At 39.8% G+C, this 13400-nt stretch overlaps 1 protein-coding gene across 4 annotated transcripts in view; it reads right to left on the minus strand.

Annotated features, from left to right (window-relative positions):
* The window catches only part of vwa5b2 (von Willebrand factor A domain containing 5B2), a 23149-nt gene extending 18852 nt beyond the window's left edge, over positions 1-4297 (minus strand). For 2 of the 4 annotated variants that reach the window (XM_031902162.1, XM_012963368.3), the window contains exons 1-3: positions 3776-4297; positions 2745-2816; positions 269-414 (exon numbers count right to left, since the gene is read on the minus strand). In XM_031902162.1, the coding sequence (XP_031758022.1) occupies positions 269-407 (139 nt within the window). In that variant the 5' untranslated portion in view covers positions 408-414; positions 2745-2816; positions 3776-4297. The remainder of the gene's footprint in view (positions 1-268; positions 415-2744; positions 2817-3775) is intronic. The other 2 variants (XM_012963369.3, XM_018094413.2) reach the window with 2 other exon arrangements.
* Between the last annotated feature and the right edge of the window lie 9103 nt (positions 4298-13400).

Genomic DNA, 13400 nt, shown 5'->3' on the forward strand with positions numbered 1-13400 from the left:
GTGTACTTGAAATGCCAGGGCCATTTTTGAATCCAAGTCCAGGCCTGATTCTGATCCAGGTAATATCAAACGCTGGGCAAAAAAACGGTATTTCAGTTGTCTAAACATTGGCTAAAGCTTTTAACACATACACCTTAAATCCTGGATTTTACATATTTGCTATGGCTTATAGCCTTTTGTACAAGGTCTTTCACATGCTTTATTCAGTCCTTAAAACAATGTAGGTCATGTTATCAATGGCAAAGTAAAACAATAGCAACATGTATACCTTGAACAGTTTCATTTCCTGGGTTAAGATATGTGAGGTGGGCATTGAGACCCATGCAGTATCCATTGGCATAGGCAGTTACAGAGGACGACTCGAGAGGGAGTTGAACCCATGATAAGGCATTATAAAGACCTGGCATGCTGCTACTATAAGAAAGAGAGACAAGTCAGATCAAAAGAATCACATAGAAGCAAAAATCAAAGGCTAGAGGACTGTAACAGTCTTAACCTACACATAAGTTAGAAACCTCTGCAGTCTTTTAAAAGCTTTTTTTTTTAAATACACTCCCTCTATTTCAGTGTCAATAAAGGGTGTTAAAAAAAAATTACGAAAGTAATAATAATGTCCCAAAAATCACTAATAATATTTAAAATCTCACAAAGATCGCTAATGTACTACTCCATCACTGAATTAGGGCATGCAATTTTTGTCAGATTTTATTCAATAACAGCACACTTTCTTATCAGCTTTTAGCAAACTGGCCCAAGATAATGTATTGTTCCCTCCTTGAGGAAAAGGAAAAATGTAAAATGTTAGAAAATTATTGAGATAGTTACCCTTTTGTTTGAGTCACTCAAAAATAAGAACTAGTCCTAATAATACTGCACACATTCACACACAGCAGATTCCATCAAATTCAGTCACACATACAAAAAAGATGCCCTGAATATGCAGTGCCTGCAAGTCTCACATAAATCCACAAATTTCTTCCACCTGAATAAAAGGATCCACTCTTACAGAATCTCATACAGTCATTCCCTGGTCACCGGGCTACTTGGTGATGCCAGCTGAAAGTTTCCAGGACCTGTACAACGCAACCAATCATGTTTACTAGAGGATTAATCATTTATCTGGACACATCTTTACCTATTCAAACAACAACTCTTTCTAAATGGAACAAATTTCAGGATCTAAGCACTGAAAAAGCCTGTCCCCAATTATCTCAGATGAAGAAGATACTTTAGGGCAATGGCATACAAGGAGATTTGTCACCAACGGCTAATCTGTGCTACCCCAGGCAAGCAAACTCCTGACAATGCCTCCCCTTTTGCAAAAGCTTCAGACCGCCACAAGTAAAACATATTATTTGCAGTGAAATGGCTTAATAACAAGAAAATATGAAGCAAAGTATCTACCTCCTAATAATCTGATATGATTTCCGATTATATATTTTATTGAACATTTATTCATTTGCCAACTGGGAAATCCATCAGCCCTAAAATTTTTTGGTGCACCGGTTAACAGGAATAGTAGCATTAAAAATACGAAAGTATTGTATATGTTGCTGATTAACTAAGCAATTTTGGCAGAAGGAAGAATTATAAATTGATATGTCCCTCATAGGTGAACCCACTGTCTAATAAACACCTCCTAATCTGTAAGCCTAAAATGAAGAAAGAAACTAAAGAAAGAGGTTTATTATACAGAACTATTTCAACCAAATATCGCTTATTCGAGAAGATGGGTTAATAAGGCGGTAATAGTAATATAAAACTATAATTAATATCAGTATTTGTCTACCCCTTCATATGCTCTGCACTCATGATTCTGCCTTCCCTGCTCCTATGCCTTTCACTGCAAGCAGTGGTGAGAGGGCTGTGAGCAGGGGGGTTGGGAGGTGGGGAAGGTTTTGTTGCTGAGGACAAATGGGCAGTGGAAACAGGTAAGGGTGGGGGCCTGGTTTTTGGAAAGGCAACCTGGCCTGAAAATATTCTTCCGCTGAGTGGAATCTCCTTTTACAAGACTGAAATGTATTTTTTTCCCTTCCTAACTATAAGCTGAATCCCAATTCCCTTCTGTGACATCTTATTATCTAGAGTGCGTATAGACACTGCTCATTGCCAAGACTAAAGAGCTGCTATGATTTAACTCTCTTCTGGGTACATGATCTTGACTTCCTTAAGGCTAATGCCACACTTAGTGTATGGCGTATATTTTCGGGAATGCAAAATCTCGTATTTCGCCTACATGTGCCTGCACCCAAGCGTATTCCATTCATTCAGGTACAGGCACAGGTAGGAGGCGTATGGTGTTATTTTCGGCAAGTGTTTTTCAGCTTGCCAAAAATATATGCTATAAGCCTGGTCTGACATTAGCTCTATCAGTTGTAACTCAATGCACTTGAAAATACCAGTATAAATGCAATTATGGGCCAACCCATGGAAAAACAATGTATAAAAACATACATCTCAGTAAATCTTTGCTATAGTAATATGACATATATTATCTAATACAGTCCCTTTCAGGAAATTACTTCCAGTAACCACAACCAGCCTTGGGCCAAATGCACGATCAGTTTAAAGATACCATGTGTAAGTGTAAATGTTTAATATGTATATTTTATACCTACAATTCCCAGATCCACAGAAAGCAGAATTTATTACATTGTATTGTCTGCAGCTCAGCTGTACTCAACAAAGTACCCTGCATTGCTATAGGGCCATTAAATCTGAAAAAAATATATAAAATGCCCTACCTGTGCCTTTTGCTGATCTACAACTCCCAGAAGTGTGTGACTTCCAGGCAGAACCTGGTGGGCCTCAAAGATCTACGAAAGCAGAATAAATTACATTACATTGCATTCAGCCCAACTGCTGTTCCACCCACAAGTACCCATTACAGCCAGAGGCCTACAGATCAGTATAAATGCATGCAAGAAAAAAAAATATCCCACCCCACATCCTCAGAATACTGTTGAACTACAACACACAGAAAGTCTCCTTTGGAGGAGAGACAGCTTTTTAACAGAAAACACAATAGAGGAAGAATGGACTACATTTTAACACCCGATATACAAGTAGTAAACAATCATTTCAGTCTAAAAAGGCAACTATATGAAAATCCATGTGAGCAGGCTGTGCCTCAATTCATGAGTTTCAAGTATCAGACCCACTGCCCCTGCCAGAGAGACCTGCAATGTTATCAGGAGAGACGCAAAGAATCAGTCACAGAGATCTTAAACTCCATTGTGGGGACCTGGGGCACTTGTTCCTGTCCTGTGTGAGGGGGAAACTCCAAGTGTTCGCCTCTGGATGCCCATGGCTACAGGTAAGAAAGTTATGACAGACAGAACTTACGTACACCTGCCTAAGAAGTGGCATTCAGTCCTTTGGATTCTAGACCTGTTTGTGGGCAAATATATTGTCTGCCTCCTTCTCCCTCAGAAAATGAAGCTGGCACTAAACTTAAAGTAAGCTCTTATCTACCTAAATGCCAGATTTGCCTCTGAGAGAACTTACACAGATCTGCATTAGGGGTACAACTGTGGCAGTTCACTTGGGAGCCCATAATGAGTTTGGCATCTTGTGTAACACACTTACTGCAAGTGACACTTCCTGTGTGGCAATGACCTATGACCCTGCACTAGATGCATGGTATTAGTATGGGAATTGCTGAAGTAGCAGGAGACAGAGAAACACATGAGGGTATGAAAGAGAGAAAACAAGCATGGGGTAAGTAAGAGGTACATGATTGAGGCTTATGATTACATTTAGAGAAAGTACTAACCACAAATGTATGTCCCTCACGCACCTACAGATCTCCTCCGCGCTTTATCTGGGTCTCAGCCAGCACTGCAGTCGTGTTCTGCTGAGGGTGCGGTCTTCTACGGGCTCCTTGCCTGCTGCTTACTTGTCTTGCACTCTCTTGTGTGGTGGTTCATCTCTCCTGTCTTTTTCTCCCTGCCCTCAGGGTGCTCTGGGTGCTGCTGCTCCTGCCGCCTCCTCCTTCTCACCCTCCCACTGAGCTGCAGTGAGAACCGCAAAGAGCAATGAGCATCTCAGTCCCAGGTTTACTCTCCTGTATAGGCGTCCGCAGGGGAAAACACTTGTCCCCCCCGTGCAGTTTTCCCCTTAGGCAGGGCAAGAGCAAGTGCCCTGGGTCTCCATAAAACAGTTTAAGATCTCAGTAACTGCTGATTCTATGTCTCTATTCTGATAGCATTGCAGGTCTGTCTGACAGCTGAAGCGGTGCTGATAATTGTTACCTTAATTTCATCCCGAATTGAGCGCCTGGTCACATGATGCTGTGTGTGCAAGAGTGTGTATGTGTGTTTGTTTGAAAATGACTCTGCCTTAGTGTGAGGTAAAGAGGCTACATATTATGTTCTGACTCAGTTTCCCCATTAATTGGCATTTATGTTCCTGTTTACCACTCCTGCTTCTAAACTATTCTAAGAATTCTCTCAATATAAAATGTTATATATATATGTCCTTTAGGAAGAGCACTGTTTGTGCTCCAATAAAACATTTTTATGTATATTAAGTCCCAGCTTGTGTGGTACTAAATGATGCAGACAGGACTTTTTTTTTTTTTTTTTTTTTTTTTTTAAAAGAACAATGCTGATTTATGGGACTTCATATTATGATCTCAGTTTCCACATTAATTGGCAGTTATGTTCCTGTTTACCACTCCTGCTTCTAAACGATTCTAATAATTCTCTCAATATAAAATGTTTATATGTATAAATGTCACTGAGGAAGAGCACTGTTTGTGCTCCAATAAAACTTTTGTATGTATATTAAGTCCCAGCGTGTGTGTTACTAAAGGATGCAGACAGGACCTTTTTTTATAAAAAAAAAAAAAAAAAAAGAACAATGCTGATTTATAGGACTTTTGGCTATAATGGTTATTAGGGTGGAACTGCTAGGTGCAGTTAGGCCAAATGCAAGGTAATGCCATTTATTGTGATTTCTGAGCATATGGAAATAATAATTGTGTGATGCATTTCTGAATGTATGTGAACTGTGGGCTGCTTGATGTGCTAATTTCCTACAAATCATCTCTCGCACCTGCCAGCACCTTAACACCTGGTTATTCTATACAGACTCAAAGCTCTTAGGCTGATGCCAGATGTGGCGTAGGGCTGATATTTTCGGCAAGCGGAAAAACGCTTGGCGAAAATACAGCCCTACTCCTGCTACTTGTGCCTGCACCCGAATGAATGAGATACGCTATGTAGCCAATATACGCATGAAAATGCGAGAGAACACAAAGTCTCGCGTTTACATGCGTATATCGCCTACTTGTGCCTGCACCAGAGCGTATCTCATTCATTCGGGTGCAGGCACAAGTAGCAGGCGTAGGGCTGTATTTTCGGCAAGCGTTTTTTCCGCTTGCCGAAAATATCAGCCCTACGCCACGTCTGGCATCAGCCTTACATACATTTCTTCATGCAGTTTAGGCTGATGCCACACAAGGCATATGGCGTATATTTTCGGCAAGCGGAAATGCTGGAATAAAACAAGGAATAGGGGGTGGGATGCTAACAGTAAGGGAAACTTTTTTAGTTAGAATCCAAGTTATGTGTGAGTTATATCCTGGTCACTAGGAGATTCCTTGCAGGAGATCCACAGATTTTGTTGAATTGGGTGTGGTAGCAATGGAGAAAAATGCATTAATTATATAACACCTGCATTATTACCTCATCTCTCAGTACGAGTTGTATCTAAAAGGGTTGGGGTAACCAGATCTCTTAAAAATTCAGGGACATAATAAATACATGTTACAGGGCAGCTCTATTATTGCATTTTAAATAAACTGCAATCATGTATTTTTTTAGATGTGTCCCAGAATTTTCAAGAAATGTGATCACCTTACCATAGGTATTATCTTCTAAACATAAACCTCCTAGAAAATGTTTAGTTTTAGCACCATTGCTCTGTCCCCCACATCAAATCTCTTAAAAAAAAGGGTTGCCTGGAGGCCTACAAATGTATTAGGGTGGTAGGGAGTGGTATGTTAAGGCTGATGCCAGACGAGGCATTTTTACGCTGCGTATTTTCTAATTCTCTTGGCAGCTGAAAAACACACAATATCATCATCCATAGAAATAACTTGAAAAGACTCACAAACCACACAATGCGTAAATACGCCAGAAAACGCCTTACCACGGATTTTTCAAGCGTTTGCCGAAATAGGCCAGTATTTGCACAGCAAGCTATTCCTATGTATACACAAAGGCAGCTGCCAGACCTAGCTGAAATACGTAGCGTTTTTTACTATTTCGCACTGTTAGCACCATGGAAATGGGATTTGCTACGTCACCAGCACTAAGCTGAAAAACGCCATAGTCAGGGGCTGTGTGGCTTGTGCAGCGTCTTTAGGCTGAGAAAATAAGCAGCGTAAACACGCAACGTGTGACATCAGCCTAAATGGGTTACGTTTTTTGTGCCAAATTTGCACAGATGTGATCGTCCAGCAGCCCCCCCCCCCAGTAGTTCCCCCAATGGTTCCTAATCTGTATAAGTTAATTAATCATTCCTACATTTTCCCACAGTACAAAATGCTTTTAGAAAAGACTAGGCTTCCTGAAAGCTAAAGCTATCATAAAGTGTCTCTGAGGATATTCTGTGCTAAGCAAGTTGCTTGGGAAGCATATTTATGAATGCAAGGTTGTAATTGAATGGCGGTGTTCTTTTAGTCAGTAGAGAGCAGAGCTGCAATGCACAGTACAGGTATGGGTCCTGTTATCCAGAATGCTCAGGACCTGGGTTTTTTCCGGATAAGGGATCTTTCTGTAATTTGGATCTTCATAACTTAAATCTGCTAAAAATCATTTAAATATTGAATAAACCCAATTGGCTTTTTTGCCTCCAATAAGGATTAATTATATCTAAGTTGGGATAAAGTACAAGGTACTGTTTTATTATTACAGAGAAAAAGGTAATCATTTTTAAAAATGTGAATTATTCGATTACAATGGAGTCTATGGGAGATGGCCTTTCCGTAATTCGAAACTTTCTGAATAACGGGTTTCGGGATAAGGGATCCCATACCTGGACCTCCACCCAAACAGAAAAGAAAAAGCAGATATGTTTAATTGGACAGTAGATTTGAAATACAAGTCGCTTTTTGTAACAAATATAAAACTAGCCGTACAAAAGGCCTATTTTCCTTGAAATAGCATTTTTGTGCACAACAAAGAATCTTTCACAATAAATCTTTTTAGTCATACTCACCTGACTTACTGACAGGCAAGGAGGGGAAAAAACAATGATGAAAGGAAGCTATGGTTCACCCCAAAACATTGTTTGATCATCCTACATGAACTCATGTAAATGGGAACTACCTCAGATATATATCATTTTTGGGTGTGGGCTGGAGGCCTGCAAGGTAATCAGTCTGATAACAGCACTGAAATGTGGCCCCAATAATTCCCATGTTTTTACTAATGAAAGCTATTGGCCAACATTTCACATTTTGGGCAACCAGCTGTAGTGTGATTTCAATTATTAGTTTGGACAAATAATTTAAGGGTGGCTTCCTTACAGAGACCAAACTTTGCATTTCTTTTATTTTAAACTATAATCAGTCCAAGGGAAATTGTACCAAAGTTTTTTGTTTGTGCCGATTCTGGGGGATGCTGTCCCCTTCTCCCACTTCACACTTACAACTTTAGCGCTGGAGTGGGGAGGGAGTTCTGACACCATCCTACAAAATTTCCCATGTAGTTTTGCTCTAAGGGCAGTGGTACGCTGGGAAATTAGTCACTCGAGATAAATCTTCACTACCACAGGTGACTAATCTCCCTGTCATCCCACCGGCAAGAATGTAAATTGCCGGTGGGATGACATATGTGTCGCTTCAGTTTTCCGAAGTCCTCTCCTTGACAGGCAACTTTGGGAAACTGAAGTGGTGCTTATGCCATTGCTTGACTTGCTGGTGGGATGGCATTTCGGGGAGATAAGTCACCCACGCTAGCGAAAATTTATTGCAGGCTACTAATCTCCCCGTGTGCCACTGCCCTAAGGCTAAACTACTCTGGAGATTTTGATTAGATTTTATGGGTCACACTTTTCATAATATTTTGTTGGTTGCTACAAAAACTGATCCTCCCTCTCTCTTGCTGTAATGTAGGTCAGATCAGATAAAGTCAAATGGTGTTTTGTTCATGTATCTACATCCAATGAGAAGTAAAAGTCTTTCAGACAGCATCAGATTTTATCTCATTGGATGCAGATGCAGCGTTCCATTCCGAATGGCATGTCGTGTTGGATGGCAAAGCTTCCATGTATTTTATACATCAGATTTTTTTCAGTCCCATTATATTTTGACCTGTGCAACTACATCCAACTAGGATGCCATCTGTCTATCCAACACCATCCTACAACATTTCCTGTGTAGTTTAGCTATTAGTTCCACCAGTACTAATGTTAAAAGCAATTAACTGTTTCCGACTCAACTCATACTTAGTTTGAAATTCATTAAGTTGTTGACAAAATGAGTTAAAAGGATATAATATTTATATTTTATTTTTTATTTATCACCACTAATGACCAAGGCAAAGATCTCATTGGTGGGCCCCTGCACTACTAAACCTAACACATCAATGGCAGCACTACTAGAGAGGGCTGTGTGTATATTAAAATATCCACATTTGAGAGCGTCAATGTTTAAATATAACAAGGCTAAAAAGGCACTATTTTGAAAACAATTTACCTGCTAGGTGCCATTTTAATGAAGTATATAGCAAATATTTTATACATAGACATATCACAGCAACCAGTATGGCAGCGTCCAAAAAGATTATTATATTGTATTACTAGCACTGTTTTCATGAACTTGTATGTGAACTTGCATTTCAACCTGCTAGAAGTAGTCAGCTACATGTTTGTTGTGTGATTGATTTACAAAGGCCACTTGGCACCATCATTCAGCTTTTTAATTTTGTATCTATATTGCCAAGTGCATAGCTTCTTGATTATTTGGTTACATGCTTTTTTTATGCAGGATTGCATAAGAAAGGGTTAAATTGTAGAATATAAATGCACCCCCTCCACCTGCTTCATTTCCCTGAATGTCCCTCTTAGTAAGATGAACATCTGCTGGCAGGTGAAAGACTCCAGTTACAGGATGAATAAAAAGACATGGTGATTTACCAGCTTCAGTTAAAGCACATCACTGCTTCTGGCAGCACTGAGGTCAAACACATGAGCAGAACAAGGTGTCCTGGTTTATCATGGACCTCTGCTAATTCCATGTGAAACAGAATTTCAAATTAATGACATTCAGGAACACCTTTTTCACAAGCATGAGAATCATTCTGCTTTTTAATTAAGGAGAGCAATCTGTGTGCATTGAGCAGCTGTAAATTAAAGGACAAGGAAACAAATTCTCTGGGGGGGGGGGGGGTCAGGGACTGCCCATGTTAGGCCCTTTCTAGTTGTTCCCCAGGTGGTGCTCCTTTTAGGAAAAAATCACTGGCCTGGAGGAAAAAAAAGTAAGGTGGCACAGCACCACCATCTTACTTACTTATTCCAGTCCTCCACCCAAAATAACTATTTCACTATGTAATTGGGCAGATAGGCAGGTATTTTGGGGTAAACTGATGGCAGATTGAAGCTTAGCTCTTTTGAAAACTCATATGTAATTCGCCAGGTAGAATAGTGGGGCATGTAATGTTCATAATTAATTTGGCTTAAAGAGAAGTTTGGCACTTCAATATACCAATGAGCTAAGTTAGTGCTGTCCGACTGGCGGCCTGCGACCCCCCTCTGTGTGGCCCCCCACTTGTCTGGCTGCTTTGATGGTTTACCTTTGTGTAAGCTTTAAATGTTATTAATACTGAGATTAACTAGCCCCCTGCATTGCTCACACCTCAGATTCAGGCTGTAATCCCCCTGTATTGTTTAAACATATAATCCCCTGTACTGGGGTAGCTAAGTGCAGGCAGAGTATGGCACACACAGGTGGGGTAGGGCAGGCACAGTATTGCACATACAGACAGCATAGAACAGGCAGAGTATGGCACACAGGCAGGGTAGGGCAGGTTGATTATGGCACACACGGCAGCATAAGGCAGGCAGAGTATGGCACACACAGGCAGCATAGGGCAGCAAGGGTATGGCACACACAGGCAGCATAGGGCAGGCTGAGTACTGCCTGTGTGTGCCATACTCTGTATGACACAGGCAGGGTAGGGCAGGTAGATTATGGCACACACAGGCAGCATAAGGCAGGCAGAGTATGACACACACAGGCAGCATAGGGCAGGTAGATTATGGCACACACAGGAAGCATAGGGCAGGAAGGGTATGGCACACACAGGCAGCATAGGGCAGGCGAGTACTGCCTGTGTGTGCCATACTCTGCCTGCCCTATGCTGCCTGAGGAGATGAACCTGGCAGGGGATGTTAGCAGTTGGAAATAGCCATTAAATGGTCCCTAAGGTGTGTAATTTTGTGCTGGGGGTTGCTGTGCTATCCACAGGGGAGGAGGAGGCGGCATATGGATTTAAGGGTGTGTCTTAATATGACATAATAGAATTCTTTCACATATGAATGAAGGTTGATATCCCAGTAGTGAGCACCAAGCATTTGGGTTTTAGCTGCGCTACCACCATTAATGTGGTAATGTGGGCATGGTCTTAAAAGCTCTTGTGATAACATGGGTGTGGTTTGAAGTGGGTGCAGTTTAAAAAAAAGGGGAGTGGCCAAGAATAGCTTTCATTAGCGGACCTCCACTATGGATGCTAGAGAAATTCCGGCCCTGGGCACCGCAGAAGTTGGACAGCACTGAGCTAAGTAAAAGCAATCTCCACAGGCCTATAAGGCCAAATGGCACACAAGGAGATATAAAAAATCTCCTGAAAGAGACTATTTTAGGCCAGATGTTGATCAGGGAGGCCCATCAAAGGGCTCCATAAAAGGGCAGATAAGCTGCCGAAATTGTCTGAAGGACCCGAATCGGCAACTTAAATCTGCCGTGTGTGCTAACCTTTACTTACTAAAGCCACTATTTTCTAAACAGTATACCTTTTACCAGCAAAGTAGAGTGAGGGCTAAAAACTTTTTAGACCATCTGTGAAAGTCTCTGCTGCTACCATGCATTTATATTAATGATATGACTTTCTGTAGTCGTATGTATGCCATTTTATGTTTATAGGGTAATAAGGGTCAATGAAAATCTGGAGTGGATTTAAATATTACAAGTGACCTGTTAGGCACTAATTTGTCATTTCTAGTTTCTCTGTTCTCTTTATCATGCTTGCCTGTGTGTTTGGCTTCATTGCATTCTGCTTAGGGTTAACCACTAGCTTTATAGTTTTACAAAGACCTTTCTGTTTATTTTCCCTGCACTAATATGGTTTTATGTCTATTATGCTTTTCCATTTCTCTCTTGAGTCCTGTTGCACCATGTTCCTTTTTGCACTCTTGCTACCTAGGTGATATGGAGTGCTCAAAGTTCATCTATCTAAGGTTGGATGTGTGACGAGAGAGCGATTAAGTTATTTACCATCTGGATAAGGCTATAATGTAGCACACATTTCCATTGCCCCCTTCTCTTCCATCATCTGTTACTTACAAATGCTAATATGCTCTAAAATAGCACCTGTATGTTACTCAGGCAATATTAGGCAATGGCTGCAACAAGCTCACTTTTACATTTTAGATTCAGGTGCAGCTGTATTTTTTGGAGTTACTTTAACCAAAATGGGCACCAGCATGATGTTTTACACTTTTGTCAGCACATCATTACTCCCTTTGTGATTAAACTTTAAAACCATATATTTACAAATTATTTTAGCATTCTTTGCTGTCATTCTTTTACAAAGTTTAGTTAAGCTAAAGTTAATTTTAGTAAAATGCTCCAATTAGTATTATGTGTTGATATCAAATGTTTAGGAAATCAGGAAGAAAAATTGACACTCCTTATTCATCGTTTTGTCAAAAGATATTTCACCAGGTTCAGGCTAGCAAACTGCCATTATAAAGATAGTGTAGACACTTTAGCATCTGATTCTCTATCTTATCTTCTCACTGTTAATATCCAACATACGGCATTTCTCTATGGCATAGATTATCTTGTGGGTTTTCTCCACTATAACTGTATGGAGAAAATTAGCTAGAAAATGTTCACAACCAAAATTCTGCCACAATGCATTTGCAATGGCATACTTACTTAAATATGAACTATAGCTGTGAAATTATGGGGCTCATTTATCAAAGTCCAAATTTCAAACATTTAAAAGCACGATAGGAAAAATTCGTATTAAATCCGATAATTTGTGATGTGCGCTAATAGCACGAAAGTTACGAAAAGATTGTGGTACAATCCTAAAGTTCTGAAATTTTCGTATCCGAACGATTGTAAACAGCGCAAAAAAATTTCTGACTTTGAACCTTTAGTGCATGTTTTTGGAAGCCTCCCATAGGACTCCATGGCTTTCTGCAGCCCCAGCCTGGCCCAAGGAAAGTCATGATACCAAAGCTTGAATGAATAATGAAACTTTCATACTCGTTGCAACAAATACCATTTTGTCACACAAATTGTCGCAAAGTACGAAAAAGTTGCGGAAATTAACAAAAATATTGTAGAAAATACTCACAGTTCTAAAACTTAGAAAAAATACAAATTTTAGTATTTGGACTCGTAATGAATAGGCCCCTATGTCTGGCAAATTGAGATGCATTTTTACAGTTAGGTGAATGGAAAATTCACCCTTTAGTTAATATACCCCCCTATTCTTTGATTACAGCCTAAAGGTAGATAGCAAATGCCACCCCTGAAGCAAAAAAACAAGCTGTAATTTGACTTTTCAGGAAGGGGTAATAATCATTTAATTTTGCTTCAGGCTCATTTTGCTTTTTTTAACACAGAGAATTGGATGTGCTTTATTATACAGTTTCCCTGTATATAGTATGCGTGTTGGATAAAATGAATTAAATATCCATTCATGGATCTGCGTACTTTAAGATAATGTAAATAATTTCTTTATTTCCAATCACTGTGCAATGGAAATAAATGACTGTGGTTGAAATTAAAGTATATAATTTCCCTATAAGTGCGTGTCTCAGCCTTTTTCTATAATTTCCCCCCAATGTTCATGACCCTAATTACCATATTAGGCCTTAATAGCCATTAGAAGCTGTCACCTATTGACATTGTTTTTTGTTAATAAGTCCATTTTGTTCAATTACTAATTTGGACAAAAGAGGTGTGTTACTGGCATGGACTATCCTATTCCTGAATAGGATTACGATTTTAAGGGACACAACAACAACAATTGAACTCTACTGTATTTTAGAACACCTTTAGAATTTAAAAAGAGTTCTAAGTTTTATCCTTTGTTTAACATAACCTAAAACTATATGTATATGTTTAAAAAATGTTTTTGTTAGAAAATCAATAC

Source organism: Xenopus tropicalis, chromosome 5 (genome assembly GCF_000004195.4).
Source record: "Xenopus tropicalis strain Nigerian chromosome 5, UCB_Xtro_10.0, whole genome shotgun sequence".
NCBI classification, from domain to species: Eukaryota; Metazoa; Chordata; class Amphibia; order Anura; family Pipidae; genus Xenopus; species Xenopus tropicalis.